General features: G+C 32.7%; 1 protein-coding gene across 3 annotated transcripts; it reads left to right on the forward strand.

Moving 5' to 3' along the window:
* Positions 1-6,768: 6,768 nt before the first annotated feature.
* LOC115716558 (uncharacterized) lies at positions 6,769-18,835 on the forward strand. Of its 3 annotated transcripts, XR_004011587.2 has the most exons (8): positions 6,769-7,426; positions 7,534-7,614; positions 11,858-11,932; positions 12,857-12,901; positions 12,986-13,075; positions 13,260-13,361; positions 13,775-13,941; positions 18,355-18,494. XR_004011587.2 is itself a non-coding variant. In XM_030645374.2 (7 exons), the coding sequence occupies exons 1-7, from the start codon at positions 6,890-6,892 to the stop codon at positions 18,508-18,510; spliced, it is 1,086 nt and encodes a 361-aa protein (XP_030501234.2). In that variant the 5' UTR covers positions 6,770-6,889; the 3' UTR covers positions 18,511-18,835. The 3 variants fall into 3 exon arrangements, 2 of the variants coding, with proteins under 2 accessions (XP_030501235.2, XP_030501234.2); XM_030645374.2 differs by lacking the exon at positions 13,775-13,941 and having other exon boundaries at positions 6,770-7,426; positions 18,355-18,835; XM_030645375.2 differs by lacking the exons at positions 12,857-12,901; positions 13,775-13,941 and having other exon boundaries at positions 18,355-18,835.
* The last annotated feature ends 750 nt before the right edge of the window (positions 18,836-19,585 follow it).

A 19,585-nucleotide genomic window follows, 5' to 3' on the forward strand; every position in this document is an offset into this window, starting at 1 on the left:
TCTACTTATTGAAAGCTCGGTTACTCAGATGGTGGAAGGCTGACCTTGGCTTAGAGAAGTCAATATGCTGCACGAGTGTTCCGCTACTTGAAAAGTTGAGCCCGTGACACTGGGCATTAGTCGGTTTTTTTCTATACAAAAATTTAAAATTTGGTTTTTAGTCTGGATTGGTGCAATCCAAAAACTGACCGACCAATCCAGAACCTATCTTAAAACTGACCGTTTTTTAACCTCGATTTGGTGAGTTTAAACTGTCCAAACCAAGCTTCTTCTTTTTTTTTAAAAAAATATGATTCAATTTTTTCTATAAGCACATTATTCTACATTTTACAACTACAACCATACAAATTAATTGTTCAAAAACTAATTGTCTTATTCTTTTAACTTTAATATTAATAAAATAATAATATATTATTATTATATATTATGAGTAACTACAATACATAAAGACAAAAACTTACTAGATTAATATATATGTATAACAGTCGGTTTCAGTCTTTTCGGTCGATTTATTACAAAAAAAAAAACCAACCGTTCAATGGCGGTTTTAACCATTAGTGGTTTTTTCGGTTTTCAGTTTTGCCAGTTTCGATTCCAGCGGTGTTCGGTAGGTCAATTTGAACGATTTTTTTTAGTTTTATGGATTTCATGCTCAGCCCTACCAAAATGTACCCTTCATCTTCAAATATTATTTTTTTTTAGTTTCTCTCTCATTTACATCAAATTTGATATACTTTCTTACAAAAATTACTGCAAATAGTGGGTAACTTCAAAAATTATCCACAATAGTCCCACATACTACTTTTAATTAAATTTTATAGTTATATATGTTCTTTTAAAAAAATTAGTTGGTGATAAAGTAACCTTTTTTTTTTTAAAAAAAAAACTAAATAATATCTTTTTTTTTTAGTGTAGCGTAATTGTGTTTACAATGAATTAATAGTTTAATAGCTTAAAGGTCTTGGGTTCAAACCCATGACCTCTCCCTTTTTCCCATCACTCCCTTACCACTAATTTAGTCTTAGTAGCTTAACTAAATAATATTACTCAATTAGACAATGATATTTATAAAGTTGATTCAAAATTAGGGGTAGCGAAACGACTTTCGACACGATACATGAACATGACACGAATTTTACAAGTTAGGATCAAGACAATTAGAGGCGGGTCGACACGACTTGACACAAAATAAAAACGGGTCAAACACGGCACGACACACTTAACACGAATTTAACACGTTTTCTTTTTTTAAATATAATAAAATAAAAAATTATTAATAATAATATAATTACATAAATATATATATGGGTGCACTCTTAATGGGTACTACCCATGAATGGGTAAAATTAGAAAATTTTGAGTTTTTATACTTAATTTTTCTATCTAATTAAAAAACTCTCTCATTTTTATATCATATGCACTGAGATTATTCCATCGGTAAAAAAAAAATTTATAAAAAAAAATTTTTTAGCAAGAAAAATAAGAAAAGAAAAAGTTGAGTTTGAGTTAAATATTTTTGTATGAACATATTTTTGATATAGTGTAAAAAGAGATATTTTTTGATATTTTCTTTAATTAAGTAGTTAAATTAAGCATAGAAATTTAAATTTGTGATTTCATTATTCGTTATTAGATCGAAATTCGATGGTTTGATATTTTTAAAATTAATACTTATAGTTAAATTTGTTTAGTAACCATTCATGGGTAATACCCATTAAGAAGTGTTCCATATATATATATTTAGTGCTCAATATTAAGTTAAATTTTTTAAATTTAATTAAGATGAAATTAAAAATATTTTAAAATTTTGTAATTTTTATTATATATCTATTCTATTTAAAGCCTCGCTCGCACGTACCAGTATCCGAGGGTAGAATATCAAATATGACGATGAAGATCGAAAATTTACTATTCCACCATTACCTTAATAACTTTATTTATTAGATTAATATTATTCTTTAAGATTTTTTCACATTAAAAGTAAATGTTATATGAGTATGCATATATTGAGATTAATATACTATTATTAATAATAATGTACGTAATATTTGTTTTTAAAATAGGTGTGTTTTACTTAGTGTTTACAAAGTCCAATCGTTCATATGATCATAATATTTTATACAACTTTTCATCAATTACAACTAAAAAGAATAATCTAATATTTTAATGTTAAATTTATTTATAATTTAATAACTACACTATTATAGCTTTAATGCATTTAAAAATAATATTTTTCCTTCAAATAAAATATACTATATTCCTTAAATAATATACATATATAAAGTCTAAAAAAAGACTAAAATTTAAACTAAAACTAATATTACGTGGCTCGGCAAGTAATATTCATCTAGAATAACAATATATATATATATATACTAGACGAAAGTTACGTGGCGAGCCACGTAAATATTAATTTTATTTAAGTTTTAGTGATTTTTTAAAAAATACATCTTTGAAAATACATCTTTCACTGCCTATATAATTATATATATATATATATATAGTTCACATGTAAGATTATTAGCTTTGAAAATATATAGTTAAATTTCTGGTGAGTCCTCTTAACTCTCATAACTATGAAATTAAATTAGGTATCTTGCCTGTAAGTCTAATATCTAATGCCCATCTACACAAGTTATAGAAAAAAGTAAATAACCGGTAAATAAAAGATGATCATTTTATAATTAGACAACAAACTTTTTAAATTTATTTTAAATCTTAAATATTATTTTTCCAATTAATAAAATCAATGCATCCATCTACCATAAATAATCTTTAATATTTATTTTCATTTACACTAAAATAATTAATATCAATTTTTGACAAATTAAGAGAGTATCATGCATAATGCATGTGCATCAAAAACAGTAACTAATTAAATACTAAAATAATTTTAAAAGATATATATACATACATATATATATGTGATCATTTCCATTTTGTGATACACCATTTTTTTTTTCAAAACTTTTTTTTTTGGTTGAACTGTACAAAAGAAAAGACAACAAATTTCTCTCAACTAAAATTAAATATTCTAAAAAGAAACAAAGTAAATTTAATTTTTTTTTTTACTAATTTCATTTTTAAATTTATAATTATTCAAACAACACATTCTCACCGTCTTCAACCTCTGCCATTTCTCCTCCACCACCACCGTCGACGTCGGCGCCGTCTTCTTCAAGCCACCGTTCTCCAGGATTACAGTCAACTTTATGCCGAAGTTTCCAATCGAGCGCTTGACATCCACGCGAGCAGTAATTAACCTTCCCACACACTGAGCACCTTCGAAACTCGTGCGGCCGTGTCTCTGGTCGACCGCACCCGCCATGGGCGCAGAGTCTGAGCTTCTCTCCCACCTCGTCGCGGCCTGGCTCGAACCACTCTTTCAGGAACCAGTTCGCCGGATGGAGCTCTCTCTCCGGCATGATGCACCCAAAATCGCTCAGGAGCGAGCAACCGACCGACTCTGGTGGAGATAAGCACCGGCGGTAGTAATTGGACATCCACATCGGAGAACGGAGACCAGCGGCGAGCTCGCGCTCGTTCGCCTGAACAAGGAGGCGGCATCCCTCTGCAACGTTTTGCCTTGTTCCGTAACCGTCCTGGAGGCAATGACCGAGCTCGCGTAGTGCGTCGATTTGATATTTAAGATTGGAAAAATGATACTTTTATCTAATTAAATCTAACGATTTGTTTCATTCTCTTCCCCGAATTTTTAGCATAATTAGTTATTTTTGGAATATGAACGGAATATGTGTTTTTTTTTTCAATAAAATAATATAAATTAATTGGGAATATTCTGTTAAAGTTAACGGAGGAAACAAAACAAGATCGTTAAACCAAGAATTGGCGTTAGATAGGCACTTTTAATATATAATATATAAAGATACTAGCAAAAAACTACGTGCGAGGCACGTATACTAAATTTATGCTAGTTTTTTTCTATATTATTTGAAAGTGATACAATTAAAAATTAAAGAAAAAATATTATTAATTATTAAGTGATATTAGTATTATGTGTATCTAAATATTATATTTTATAATGTTGTCAATTAAAAGTGAATACTGAATGCAATATATTAGTGTTTAAGAAAGTTTGATGCTTTAAATATGTTCTTAAGTTAATCTAAAAATAAATTAAAAATTGATGTTCCAATACTTAAAGAAACATTACTTAAATGGGTGTAAGATAAAAAGAAAATTAAAAATCAATCTCTAAATTACTGATAATTGAAGATAGCATTTGTCTAAAAATTGTAGATAAGAAAACTAATGATAATCATTGGTGGATTTCAATCTTCATTTGCTTCGATAGAGACAATAGTGTAATTTTTGTATTTTGCACTTTTTATTTTTTTGTTGATAAATTGAATATGGTAGTGTCGACAAAAAGTGAAAACCATGTTTAACAAAAAGTGATAGTATTCTATAACAAAATACTATTAAATTATTTTAAAATACTATATTTTATTAAAATAAAACTTGATGGGATTAAAATTTCATATTTATCTTTACTCAAAAAGAAAAAAAAATGATTAAAAAAATGAAAAGTTTCTATTATTATCTCCACTGCCTTTCTAGATGTGAATAATGGTCTCTTCTTTCTTCCATATTCTTCTTTATTTTTTGTATATTGTGTTTGCAACATATATGTAAATTATTACGTAACTTTAAAAATCTTTGCTCCTGGAAACTAATGCATATGCCGAGCACTTAGAATCATTTATTAGCTGTAAACTTTGTTGGATTTTTTTCGCCATTGATGCTTGGTTTTGTGAACTTTGATAAAAGTCACGCTTCTTTTTTATTATTATTATTACTTATATATTTTGTTATTAAATTGTGAAGAAGAGAAAAGAGAAGTGCGGATTGGAATATTATGTGTGAGCCCATGGGAATGTCCAAATTGTAATAGGAAGAGGAATACAATAAATAATTAAAGAAAACCTAATCGTAGATGTACAACAGCAAAAACCCAATCGTATTTTTTTTTTTGGATTTAATGGGATTTATTTTATTACATATAAATGAAAAGTGACCCATGGATTTCTCATAAACTATTTTATTTTTAATAATAAACCATTTTATTTTTAATATAAATAAAAAGTAAATATCGAATGCAGTATATTAGTGTTTTAAAAAGCTTGATAATATAAATATGCTCTTAAGTTAATCCAAAAATAAACTAAAAATTGATGTTCAAATACTTAAGGAAACACAATGTGTGTAAGATAAAAAGAAAATTAAAAATTAATCTCTAAATTATTGATAATTGAAGATAACATTTGCTTCGACAGAGACAATAGTATAATTTTTTATTTTGCACTTTTCATTCTAAGCGAGTCTGCATATAACTGGATTGTCATTTTTTTGTGTATAAATCGAATATGGTAGTGTCAACAAAGTGGCGATGTTCCTGCAAATAGTTTTTATTTTCATTTAAGATGATTAGACATGGTGTGCATAATTAATTTAATTAAAAAAAATTTACTTATGAAAGACAAGTAAAGTTATTTTATTTCTTTAAAACTACACCTCTGCAGTATAATCCATTAATTGGACACCAGTACACGAAAATATTTTTTCCAGTGAAAAAAAAAATAATTAGAAAATTAATTTTCTTTTTTCTTAAGATAAAACGAAATTAGGGTAAGTAATTTTTTTTTTTGTTTTGATATTATTTTTATAATTATTTTTTAAGATCATCAAAAAAAAGTTTTAAAAAATATCAGTGTATATTTTTGTAAAGGATAATTTTATGATTTTTTTTACTCATGTGGACCCAACGCGCATGGATAATTCAGTTTCTTTTTGTTATTTCATATTAGAGAGAGTGAAAAAAAGCTATATATTATTTCAAAAAAAAAAAGCTATATATTATATTTATTAACTATCCTTTCGAAGATAGAAAAGAAAAAGGACTGTATATGAATATACTGCATAGTAAAACACATTAAGCTAATTAAACGTATTCTTTATAAGATCAAATTTTTAACATAATCCAAATATAGAATATAACATGTTTTTTGATGTGAAGGTTAAACATAACAAATGACATAGTTTAGTCTCCGTATAACACAACAACGATCTGAGCTCATTAATTTTGATAGAAACAATGCAGATTTGAAAAGATTCAATAAGGAGACAAAAATCCCAAAATGTTAGAAAATGAAAAATTAATCTTAAAAATTGGGGGATGATTTACGAATAAAAAGAAGACCCAATTCGATCGGAACCTGAAATTGGGGGACGATTTGGTAAAAAAAAATCCATTTATAATTCGTTCTTTTCTCGATCTCTCTCAACAAACTAATTGTGTATGCGGTTTAAGGTTCAATTTATTTTATATATATTTTTAATTTCTAGAGTTATAGTTGTGATTATATATAAAGTTGAAATATGCTAAATATCAGTTCAAATATTAATATGATTTATTTTATTATTATTTTATTATATATAAATAATATTTTATTAAATAAAAATAAAAAGTCACCCATAAATTATTTCAGTGATATAGGCACACTTTATATAGAATAGATATACATATAAGTTTTTTAATAGAACCTCTATTATTTTTCTCTACAATTTCAGCTTCAATAATAGTAAAACGGGTCACAGTGAGTAGACATGAACACGACACGATTTTTTACAGCAATTTCTTACAGGTCAAGTTAAGATTGGAAAAACTAGACACGAATCAAAAAATGAGTCCACACACCTGACACGAAAAATAGAAGCGGATCATATAAAATATAACATGAACACCAATACTTTACCACCCTATGACAACCACATAATGGTTCCCATGGTGTCACCATAATACCAGCTAGAGCGTAACATTAACATAGCTTGCCTGCCAGTCATAGATTAGAGCCATAAGCACAAAACCATGTGCGACTGCCTTCCTTCCTCCCCCATCTCACTTTCCTTGTCTAATATTCGTGAATTACCTCTTTTGAGCAGACCCATTGCCATTCTCAAACCTTTTCATCCTTTAAACCCTTGGAAGAAGCTATTCAATGCTTCTAGAAACGACATATCTCTTTTGTGCATTCCCAGTGTAGAGTCTATTACAAAAAAGAAGGTGTTAGGGTCAGACAATAATCATGGAATTACTAGGGACGGAGATGAGGAGGACTATTTCGATTTCGAGACTGGTCGTACACAAGAAAAGCAGATTTCCTCCGAGTTTTTGGATTTGACGGGTGGGGTGGCAGATGAGAAGGAAATTGGAAAAGGTAAGGTGAAATTGGAGGATGGGAATGGTGAAGTTGAGGAGAAGTTGAGTAGGGTTAGTGGAACATTTGGGATTAAGAATGGGAGACAAGTGATAAGGAGGTCGAACTTGCTAGCGAAGCAAGTAATCAGCATACGAAATGCTTTGGCTTTGGGCTTCGTTTCTCAGCTTTGGGTTGACACCACCTCTGTAAGCATTCTACTGCTGCAATTATTTCTAATTTTGTGTTTTTTTTTGTTCTTTAGGGTATTAATTTTCTTATATCTTAATATATATACACATTTATGTATGTATAGTGGAATGTATTGTTCGTAGAAGTGAGGCCAAGCTTGCTATCTGGGGAGTCTGAACGTTTTCTTTTGGAGGATGTTAGACAAGTAAGTTCATATTCTCTATTGAAATCATTCTGGCGTAGTACGGTCTTGTGACCATTCCTAGCAAACCTAATATGAATGTTGTATAGATATAACATATGATTCAGTATTTAATTTGTTCCGAACTCCATTGAGATTATATAGGTTTTCCATTTGAATCCATGTAGATTTTGGTTTTATTTCAGCTTATTTATCTGTGATCGGATTTTTTCCCACGGATGTAATCTTTAACTTTGGCTAGATAGATGAGTAGTGAGTAAACTTATATAAGGGTTGTAATTTATTTATAAAATGTTTTCTTTTTATGCATCCTCGTTTTTTAGTCTTATAATTCTACATAGTCATTAAAATCACTATCATTGTTGGGATGTTGGACACCATCTTGTTCGCTGTGGTCCTAAGTCCTCATGAATTTGTTTTTGGATACTTTTACCCAACGGTCATCCCCTCAAACAAACGAACACCTTGCCTCCCTACAAACGATCCTCCAACTGTCATTCTCCACCAACTAGTGTTTTTCCCTCCAATGCGTTGAAGCCATACATGGGGCACCTCTACCTCAAGAGTTTTTGTTGATTATTGAAGCTCAACTCTTTTGTTTGGTGTTATGAGGATTCATTCACATGACTAACTTTGGGACGCGACTTCTGATACCATTTGTTGGGACATTGGACGCTATCTATCTTCACAATGGTATGATATTGTACACTTCTGGCCTAAATCCTCATGAATTTGGTTTTGAGAACCTTCTCAAAATGTCTCATTACCAATAGAGATATTGTCTATTCTTATATAATCATGATCTGTTCTAATTCTAGCAAGTGTGGGACTTTAGTTGTATGCCCAACAGTTTCACTCAACTTGTGAATACTTCCCATTAGCTCTAGATGGTTGTTTAAAGCTACTTGGGCGATCAATCATGACTCTCAAGTGACCGTAGCTTGTAGAATTAAAGAAGAATATGTCCTCTTCTATTGCGAAGTGACAAACTAGTACAAACCTCTTCTTTTGAAGCTGACCTTCAAGTACTGTCTTTTTCCCTTCAAAATGCAGTTTAGAAGGACCAGATGGAACTGCAGTCTTCTTGCCAACATTTGTGGTTGCGGCAGAAGAGCCACATAGTGAGGGATTATCAAGTGACTGATCAACACTGGTTTTTGAGCAAGATGATTCATCTATGCCAAGATTTCTTCCTCCCTTATACAAACATTTTATACCCATAAGGTTTTTGGAGTTGTAATGCTTGATTGATTTCAATTGTCCTTGGTGGAATAAACTCATGGGCTTGTTTGGCTCTCACCAAATTCGTAGTCAGCTTGTTAATCTCACTTTCATTTTCATCTAACTGTTTGGTGATATTTTTAACTATGCCTTCTAGACTAGATTTTTCAGACTCAAGTTGTTGGTTTGCATCACTGAGTTTAGGACTGAACATATTGGCCGAGTTTGATTTGGACCCGGTCTACCTGCTCGGATTTGACCCGTCCAACCTGGCCGTGTGCCCGTTCCTTACGGGCGGGTGGGCTCCAACCCACTCATTTTCATCGGACAGGTTCGGGTTGATTTTGAACAAATGCTTGGGTTCGGGTTGGACCCTTACTCGCCCGCCAACCCGCCACCTTTTTTTTTTTTTTTCTTTATAACTTTCCTAAAAACCTAAAATAGAACCTAACTTTTTATGTATCTTTTTATGAATTTGCATACTACTTGTTGTAATCCAAGCTTTTATCTATGCTTGTTATTAAAGAATATTGTAGAGTTACTTAACTTTTAAAAGTTTTGGTGTAATATGAGAGAATTATAAAGATTTTTTTTTCTGTTCTTTTTAGTACAGGTTACAATTTACAACTTTTTTTTTTGTTTTAAAATATAAAATTAATAGGAAAAAAAAAGAAGAAAAAGAGAGTTGACCTGATCAACCTGCCTAACCCGCCAACCCTAAACCTGCCAATTTGCGACACGTGAATGAGCGGGTTCGGGTTCATTTTTTTCACCCAAAACCCGCCATTCCGAAACACGGTCAACCCGCCCAATGTTCACCCCTGGCCCTAATTGAGTCCCTTAACCTTTTTTGCCATGTACCCCTATTGAGCGAACATTTTCTTCATAGGCATTCTGTCTACCTACACTATCAACATCTGAATTGACAAAATCTCTATCTTCCTCTGAGAAAATAGACTGATTTTTCTTTTCCATAAAGGCAACCATTTATTTATATATTTTTTTCATCTAAACCCTCACATGAGCTCCGGCCTTTTTCTTCCTCACTTTCACTCCAAGTCACTGCCAAAGCTTTCTTCTTCTTGAGCGTATTTGCACATTCCGCTTGAATGTGTCTATAACTATCTCACTCACGACACTGTATGCCCATATACTTCTTATCTCTATGCTCTGGATTTTTGTTATTTTCACCATAGTTTCTTCTAAGTTGATTCTTTTTCCCACCAAAAAGTTTTTCTTGTAATTCTTTTTAGAAAATCTTGCATAATTCTCGGTTAACAGGGCAAGAGTGTCATCTGCTAGGCATTCATTAGAGCTTTTTTTTTTTTTTTTTTTCTTTTTTATGAACAAAAGCAAGGCTATTCTCTGGTTTTTCTTTCTCAGATTCTTTTGGCGTCTTCCTTTTATTCCACCTTGTAAGAGTCATTTCATAATTCTATAAGCTCTCCTCCAAGTCAAGCCCCTCAACATCTCTCATTCTTCTATGGAAGTGACTTTAGACTTGAACTTTCTTAGCAAAACCCTCAACTCTTTTCGAACAAGTTTGGCATTAGAGTAAGTCTTCCCCAATGCGTAAGACTCATTCGAAATATCACACATCTTAGCATGAAACTTTGCCACTGTTTCATCTTCCATAGATAGATTTTCAAATGCCTTTGCCAATGATCGCAACCTGGACTTTTCATAGGAGCAGTTCCTTCTTTTTTAATTCTCAACTTTTCCCAAGCGTCTTTGGCTACTTTACAATTGTCAATTACTTCGAGCTAATTTGTAAAAACTGCGCTGCACAGCGCATGCATAGCTTTTAAATTGTAATTAGCCTTCTCCATCTCTTCAGAAGTCCACATGCTCAATTGTTTGGATTTGGTCACTCCTTCCACAATTGAAGGACAACACAAACCATCTTCCACAATCATCCAAACTCTCTCGTCAACTGCTTTGAGAAATGCTCGCATCCTGGTCTTCCAATAGGGATAATTTTGCCCCTCGAGCATTGGAGGTTTAGAGGTATATCCACCTACCCTAAACATTTCCATAACAGACAAAAAAACACAATATATACTTCTCGAGATGGATCTCAAAAGGGGTTAGCTCAACAAGGATGTTACAAAAGGGAAAAAAATATGTAGAAAAATCAAGAATTGCAGCAACACCGAATTTCAGTACTACACAGCTTGCAAGAACCAAATGTAAATTCTTACCTATATTACTTCTATTTTTCAATTTTCAAACTCATGTAAATCAAGATTCAACATAATCAAACATCACACCAAGAAATTACAAGGCTCACTCCAACTGGAAATAAATTTCAGCTAGCTACTCCTTAGAACCAGGATAATAACTCCACTAATTAAGAATGTTACTTACAAGCTCTAATCCATATTGCAAAACTGCAAATTACATTCCTCCACTGAAAATAAAAGTAAAAATTTTAAATTACCCTAAAACCAAATCCCTTGGTTATGCACAAGATCCCCTTGTACGATTGTTGAAATCCCTTCAGCAACTTCACGATTTGAACTCCTTTCAGATCTGGTCAAAGCTTCAACAAGCTCTGCAACTCAGCTCCACCTGCTGAAATGGTGAACCTGCACAAAGAACAAAGAAGAAGAAGAATGGAACGAGTTTTCTCTCACTAACAAAGTCAATGAGAAGGGTTAGATCTGATATTCAAGAATCTGCTATTTATATGAAACTAAACCTGAACTAACTCAACCCGTAATGGACTTCAAACAAGATTAAACTAAATCTAAATAATGTTCATAATGCTGATGTGGACTTACCAACTTACTGCACTCTACAGATGAAATAACGAACAACAAAGGTGTAACTGAGACAAAATATTCGTTTAGACAAGATATAGATGAAACACTACACACGCTAGATGCAACTCTGGAACATAATTTTGCACACACAAAAATAATGACTGTTACCTTTAGTATTATATTATTGAGTCATTTTTCTTTTGTTCAAATTAAAAGTTTTCCGATAGAGTATTCATTATTCAATATGTTACTTTCTGCAGGTCGGTGATGTTGTGCTTGTTGAGGATGAGACAGTGATTGAAAATGAATTTAAAATGGTTGGATTGGAGACGTTGGTAGGTTATGGTTCATTTAATCAGGTGTTCAGTATTGGTGTTTAAGAGTTTTCATTTTGTTACATTTAAACATTCAGCTAGGATTAGGATTTTTTTATTTTTTATGATTTATGATGTGTGGATTACATGATTCTTGACACCTTTTCTATAAGGTTGTAGGTTCCTTCTATTGCTGAAAACTTCACATATGCATACAAATTAGTCTTCTGTTTTGGATCAGCATGGTTAGTGTTTTTTCTTGTTTCCCCCTTAATTAAAGCTTCTCTATCTAACTCTCTGTCTCCCTCAGAAAATATCTCTTCAATATGGTAATGTGTCAGAAACATTATCTTTTCTTTGGTTTAATTCTGTTGTTGAGCAACATGCTGTGTCTTTGACAGATCAATTACTAATATGTTAGACGTAATACGAGAGAGGGTGATGTTGATTCATCAACAGTGGTTGTTTAAAAAGGTCTGGGAGACAGATTTAGTTGATGTTTTGAGTGGCTGATTAGTATAAATAGGAAAGACAATTAGGGAAGCATACATTTTGTGTGTTAGGGAGGGGACTATTGGGATTTTGGTAGTGAGTTGGGGAGAGTGACCAGGCTCTTGAATTTGTAGGGGTTCTTTGACAATTTGGATGTTTCTGTACTAGACATTATTTTTAATAAAACAGTGAATGTTTCCTCTGTTCTTTTCCTACTGTACTGTTGTGTGTGTGTGTTGCCGTATCTGTGTTCAGTTCTGTTCTTATTTTTCAATGTCTTGAAGAACTTCTGCATATTGTGGATTTTTTCGATATTGTTTTTTTCATCAACGATAAGAATTTCAAGTTATCTATTCCCTGTTTTGTGGGATTAGCAATGAGTTACTATGTTGAGTTCTGTATAATTCAGTTCTGCCTTTACACTTCGAGGGCTTAAGTTTTTATATTTGCTAGGTAGGGTACAAAGTTGTAACACCAGGTCGGCGGAATATTGGCAAGGTGTGTCACCTTTTATTTCTGGTGTCTTCTTAAGTTTATGTACCTATTCAGTTGACTGACATTTAGTTATTACTACAATTACAGGTGCGTGGATATACTTTTAATATTAATTCAGGGGCTATTGAATCACTAGAGCTTGATTCTTACGGGATCTCAATCATCCCCTCAAGTTTGGTATGTGGATTGAAAATTATAATCTTATAACAGTGCCAAAAATTTGAAACTTTTACTTTTTTTTTTTGATTGGATAATTTGAATTTATATTTTATCTAATTAGACAAGGTCTTGTTATAGTTATACTTGTCTTGCATAAATACTAAATGCTCTGACGTCTACTGTTTGTCTCACTTATGTTTAGGTTAGTACATATGCTTTGCTTGTTGAGGATGTGCTGGAAGTTCTCTCTGATGCTGTTGTGGTACATGAAGCTGCCGCTTCACGAATACATAGATTGACCAAGGTACCTTTTCCTGCCTTGATTCAGTTTGGACCTGTCTCTTACTTTTAATTTGATTTTTATGTTACTACTCATCTGGAAAAATCTCCACTCCCAGAGTAGTTTTCCATTCGTATGCTTTATTTAGTAAGTGATGGTTACGAAGCATTTGAGCACCTGAAGTGAAGCACATAACTTGAATCCTTGCCTGTTTCTTGTTATAAGCATATACTCTATAATACTCAGCACACAATACAAGCGTGGAGGCATTTAGAAGGGTGTACATCCAGCATAATAGTTTTAGGGATTTTAACAAAACTGTCATTATCCCTTTGTTTTGAAAAACTGCAAAATACATCTCCATATTTTTAGAAGCAGATACTTCTATTGAAACATAGGTTATTTGTATTGATTTTGCAAATAAAACCTTTCCACAGTTTGTCCTAAATTACACAGTACACTTTTGAGATGACGGAGCCCCCTATTCGCTTCACATACACCAGGAGTAGTAAGAAAGCCAACTAGGCAGTGAGCTGTGAGGGTAGTGTTGGAACTGCATGAGGCTTGTCCAAGTTGTCAGTTGATTGAGTAATGGGATTATGGAGTGAGTATTTGTTCTTATTTATAATTCAATTAAAGTGTTTTATGGTAGTTTAATAAAAGATATATCAAAAAGTTTGACTAGAATTAGGTAAGGCAAGGTTATTCTGGTTGGTTTTGATAGCCACAGGTCTTCTGTGGAAGTTTCTTATAAACGTAAGGTTATAATTGGTAATTAACTAGAACTCAAACGTATACTATTAAAAAAAAACTCATTATAATAAAACTATTTTGAACTTAGGTGGCTTTGGTTGGAATTAATGTGATGGAACGGAATGGAAAGGAAACCATTTTTATTCAATTTTTTTATTTGGTTGCAATTTAAAGTATCAGAGTGCTGATAGAACTTTCTTCAGATCAATAAATGTTTCTATGTACAATCAACAGACAAGGAAATCAATCTCTAAGAAATTACTTTGTTAATATTCGTGGCCAAAGTACACCTAACTTTCGAGAGGCTGAGAGACCCACTCGAGAGGGTTGTCTCTCCCAAGTGAGTCAATGCTCATCTAAAATCCATGCTACTCAAAATAGATTCTCATCCTTATATTTATAGGTTTTGATTGAGGATAAAATTACAACCCAAGCCCTCTTATTACGTCAGCCAATAACACAAATAAACAATTAAAGAATAAAAATACTAAAAGACCCTTACAACTCATAACAGGTCCTTTTAACAATTTAAGCCTATGCTCTATGCTTATTTCGAATCTGATGGTAAGCTGATTTGAGATCCAGTTTAAAAAAAATTCGAGCGCCATGAAGCTCATCTATAACAGGTATTAGAAACTTATCTGGTATAGTCACTCTATTTAGAGCACTGTAGTTCACACAAAACTGCCACGAGCTATCTTTCTTCCTGGCAAGAAGAACTGGGCTTGAACAAAGGCTGTTGTTGGGTTGAATTATTCCTACCGTAAGCATGTCAGACATTAACTTTTCCATCTCATTTTTTTGAGATTAGGCATATCGGTACGGTGTGACGTTGATCGGGGCTGTAGGACGATGGCATGCTCATGGGAGCGATTCGGGTGTAAACTTTAGGTATTTCAAATACATCAACAAAATCAGCAAGTATTTGAGTCAAATATTCTAGTAAAGTTTGGCCCAAATCGTTGGTATCATGGTAGGTGAAATTAAATTTCAAAATGATGCCTTGTTGCTCAGCTTGAAGAGTCTTTGCCATTGTTTTGAAAGATACCAAAGATCGATCAAGTGAGCGGTCTCCCTTTAATAGAACCCTTTGTTTGCCAATTTGAAATTCCATGGTTTGCAACTTCCAATCCACATTAGTCATTCCGAGTGTATCTAACTATCGCAGCCCTAAGATTATATCGACACTACCCAAAGGGAAAGGCAAGAAATCGTCCCAAACATCCACACCTTGGAAGTGTAGGTTCAAATTTTTGCAAATTCCTTCACATTTCATCGAGTCCCTATTCCCCAAAGTAACCCTATAAGTCTTAGTTTTTGAAATGGGAATGTTCAACTTTGATACTAGAGCCTTGGAAATAAAATTATGAGTCACTCTTGAATCCATAAGGATTACCACTTATTTGGTCCCGAGGTGTCCCTTGAGTTTCATGGTGGAATTTGTAGAGAGACCAGCTACGGATTCGAAAGAGACTTGAACTTTTTCTGTACTTCAGTGGAATCCAGCCCCGCAGTCTCTTCTTCTTCCTTCTCGGAGTTTTGCGTTGACTCATCGTCTTCGATGTCTTCAGTTATCATAATCACTTGGAGTTCTTTCTTCTTGCCACAGTGTCCTGGAGACCACTTATCATCACAGAGGAAACACAATTCTTTCTGTCGTTTTAATTGAATCTCGGCATCAGTAAGTTTGCGAATCTCCATTGTGGAATTGGCAAGGGAAGTTCGGCTTGAGGGTCTTGCAACTCTTGTTGTAGTGTTAGGGCTATTTAGGCAACTTGAACTGGGGTATCGCTGCCTTGTTAACCTATTCTTATATTCAATATCTTGCACAATTTCCATGGCTTCATCCACGTTCCCGGGTCGATAGATTTGCAATTCCTCTTTTAGCGATGGAAGTAGTCCATTCATAAAAGTGCTTAGATGTACAACTTGTTCCACAACATTAAGTGGTGCCAATAACTTGATAAAAGTACTCTGAAACTAAGCCTTCTTGTGGAACAGTCAAGAACTGGTCATATAATGTCCTTTTGTGAGAATTGCTGAAATGACGGAGTAGTAATCGCTTCATTTCCTCCCACCTATGAATCGTTTGCTTGTTACTTTTATATTGGTACCAAAGAAGGGCATCACTTGAAAAAGAAATGAATGCCGCTTCTACTTTTTCATCGTCGTCATACCCATGGCAAGTGAAGAATCTTTCAGCTTGTAGGATTCATCCATCTAGGTTCTCTCCATTAAAAGTAGGCATTTTAAGTTTTATCAATCGATTCTCATGATGAAACCGAGTATCCAAGGTCGGCCCTAAAATTTAGTGGGCCCTTATTTAGAGTAAAATGTGGTATTTTTCAAAATTAATAAAAAAATGTGTAATTTTAAAAGGAAAATTTTTTTTGGGCCTTGGATTAGGTGGGCCCTAGGCACAGGTCTAACTCGCCTATATCCAGGGTCGGGCTTGCGAGTATCGTTCCGGTCCTTCTCCAAAGAACCCCTAACAACACCTTGTTGCAAATGGAATTTTGACGTCAAAGGTGTTCACATGGTGGTGCAAAGTGATTCATGATCGAGTACCTGTGTGGAGACTCTAATTTATTCGCTGACCCTTCTGTCTCATCTTTTTCTTTGCTCCCAGCAGCTACTAGTTTTTCTTCTCTGGTGTCTTGGGCAATTCTTGATTTCTTTAACTTCCAATAAGGCTTTGAAATGCTGCTGAATCCTTTCTTGAAAGGATTCTTGGAGTTATTTTTGAATCCGCAGAGCCAAACCCTGAAGTGAATCATTGAGAGAATCCTTGAGTTCCGAAATCTCTGATTTTAAAGCTTCAGGATCCTCTTCGAACACCATTGTAGCATCAGATTTTTCTGCCGGATTCTTAGGTATTGTGGCCGCAGTCACCGCACCAAATTGATGGAACTTTCTTCAGATCAGAAAATATTTTATCTACAATCAACAGACAAGGAAATCAACAACACCTAGCTTTCGAGAGACTATCACACCTAGCTTTCGAGAGGCTAGTCTCTCCAATTCAACCATTAGAGAGGGTTGTCTTTCCCAAGTGAGTGAATACTCATCTTAAATCCCGGCTGTCCAAAATAGATTCTCATCCTTTTATTTATAGGCTTTGACTGAAGATAAAATTACAACCCATGCCCTCTTATTACAGCAGTCACTAACACAAATAAATCATTAAAGAATAAAAATATTAAAAGACCCTTACAACTCAGGTCCTTTTAACAATTTAAGTCTCTACCCTATGCTTATTTGGTCTCCTGGTATAGACTAAACATACTGGGGTCTATCAAATGCCATTCTAATAGAATAGTTTTTTATCATTTTGGTAGAATGACTTTTATTTTTATATAGAAGGAAATATCAATCCAATATAAGATGAGAAAAAATTTAATATTTTTTTTATTAAGTTTTTTGATACTTTTTAAATTTAATTTCATTCTATTTTTATTTCTATTCTAATTCCTATTCTTGTATTTTTATTCCTTCCAAATAAATGTCACCTTAAGGTTATATCTTAGTTTTTTTACCTGTTTTCGGAAAATACTATTTAAGATTTTTAGAGCTTTTTGTTAAGTTTTATTCCACGTGCTCAACAAAGTGTGCTTTTTTTTCTTTGCCGAATGTGTAACATAGTGTTGAGATTTTGATATGTATAATTTAAATAAAATTTAATTTAAAATTTAAGAAATCCATTTTCTTATCAACAATTAATTAGAAAATTTATAATTATTTATTGACAAATAATAAGAAAATAAATTTTTAAATTTTAAAAGCCACACCAACATTTTGTTAGTGAATAAAACTTAACAAAACTCTTGTATTTTAGCAGTGAGTAGTTTGGAAAAAATTTTAACAAATAAATTTAAGAAGTATGATTTAGTAGTTGTAATAGTATGAGGGGTAAAAAATCCTAATATCTTTCAAAAAATCTTGAATAATTTACTATATCAAAAATAAAATTTAAAATAATTAATTACAAGCGAATAAAAGAAAATAATATGTGGGCAACTTACTGTTTGGATATTATATACTGTTTGTTTTTTCCGTAAATGGAATATAGTTAAATATAGTTCTTTCATTTATATTTTCATGTTAATTATTTTAATGCGGAACATCATAGATAGATGAGTTTTTTTTTGACAAGGAATGATATATGGATGCTTGTGTCTTATATAACTGGAGAAGATTATAGTTTCATGATGTTTTCCCCGTTACCCAGGAGTGCTAAATTCGTTTATTTACTTCTTTGTACAAGGGATTTTTGGACTCTCATAATGCGGGTTCCTCTATGGACATTCTTCTAGACGAATACTCTGATTTTGAAAGACCTTTAAGAGACACTAAAAGTAAATTTCGTAAATTAAATAAAGAGATGGAGGATGACTGGGAGCTTCCAATGGATTACTTGTGAGCTATCTTCTGTCTTAACAGAATAGATACAAAGGATGGGTTAGGGATTTCTTATCTTCTGTGCCTTTATTCTTTTTGGTATACTTGGTTGTTATGGTACGTATAAATAAACTATAAAATAACAAAATTGTTTGTAAATTGTAAATGTTATGCGCTCTAATCTGATGTACCGAAGTCAACTTTCTGCTGCAAGAAAAATGCAATATTAGTTTCTAAGGATTGGCGTGAGGAAATGTAATACCTCTTGTATATTTTCGTGCACACGCCTAATTGCTCAACAGTTATATATTTATAGATTTATAGAGAACTACATTCTAATGGCATTATTCCTTATTTTATTTTTTTTTTGAGATAAAATACCCAGTTATCATAAATTAATAAAGGTTATTTACAATAACAGAATATATTAGAGGAGGAAAATTATCCAACCGAAAGCAAGTATCATTCAACTTTAAAGCAGATTTAGCCAACTTGTGAGTTGCTATATTGGCAGTATGTTTGACATGTACATTAATAACTTTAGGAAAAAAGAATAAAAGACTAAAAACATCTACAATTAAATTCTTAAAAGTAAAAATTGTAGTCAAATGGTATTTAAAGCAGTAGAAACCATTTAAGTGTTTGTCTTTATTTGTGTGATTGGCAACTCCAGCTGTAAAATCCAAGTCACATTATGGAACATAGCTTTTGCTTCCATTTTATGAGATGCAAAGTTACCTATGATTGGTTTTGAAAAGGCAGCAACAACACTACCATGAGAGGCATAGACTATGGCTCCAACAATAATATTCTTGGTCATCTAATGCAGTAGCCACGATATGTGAGTGTGAGCAGATGGTAGTAGTTTTGTAGTAGCAGAGTTTGAATGTGGGAAAAATTTAACCTGAGCATCTTGGAAGTGGTTGCAGAAGATGCAAGGGTACGCGCTAGTTTGACAGTACCACCATGAACAATACAATTACGCTTAGACCATATCGACTGCATGATGCAGATAATTTCCTCTAATTCAGATCTGTTATAAATGCTTGATAAGTGCACTAGATAGTCTCCTTTAAACATTGAGTAGGATTGATTCC

This window comes from Cannabis sativa, chromosome 5 (assembly GCF_029168945.1).
Source record: "Cannabis sativa cultivar Pink pepper isolate KNU-18-1 chromosome 5, ASM2916894v1, whole genome shotgun sequence".
NCBI classification, from domain to species: Eukaryota; Viridiplantae; Streptophyta; class Magnoliopsida; order Rosales; family Cannabaceae; genus Cannabis; species Cannabis sativa.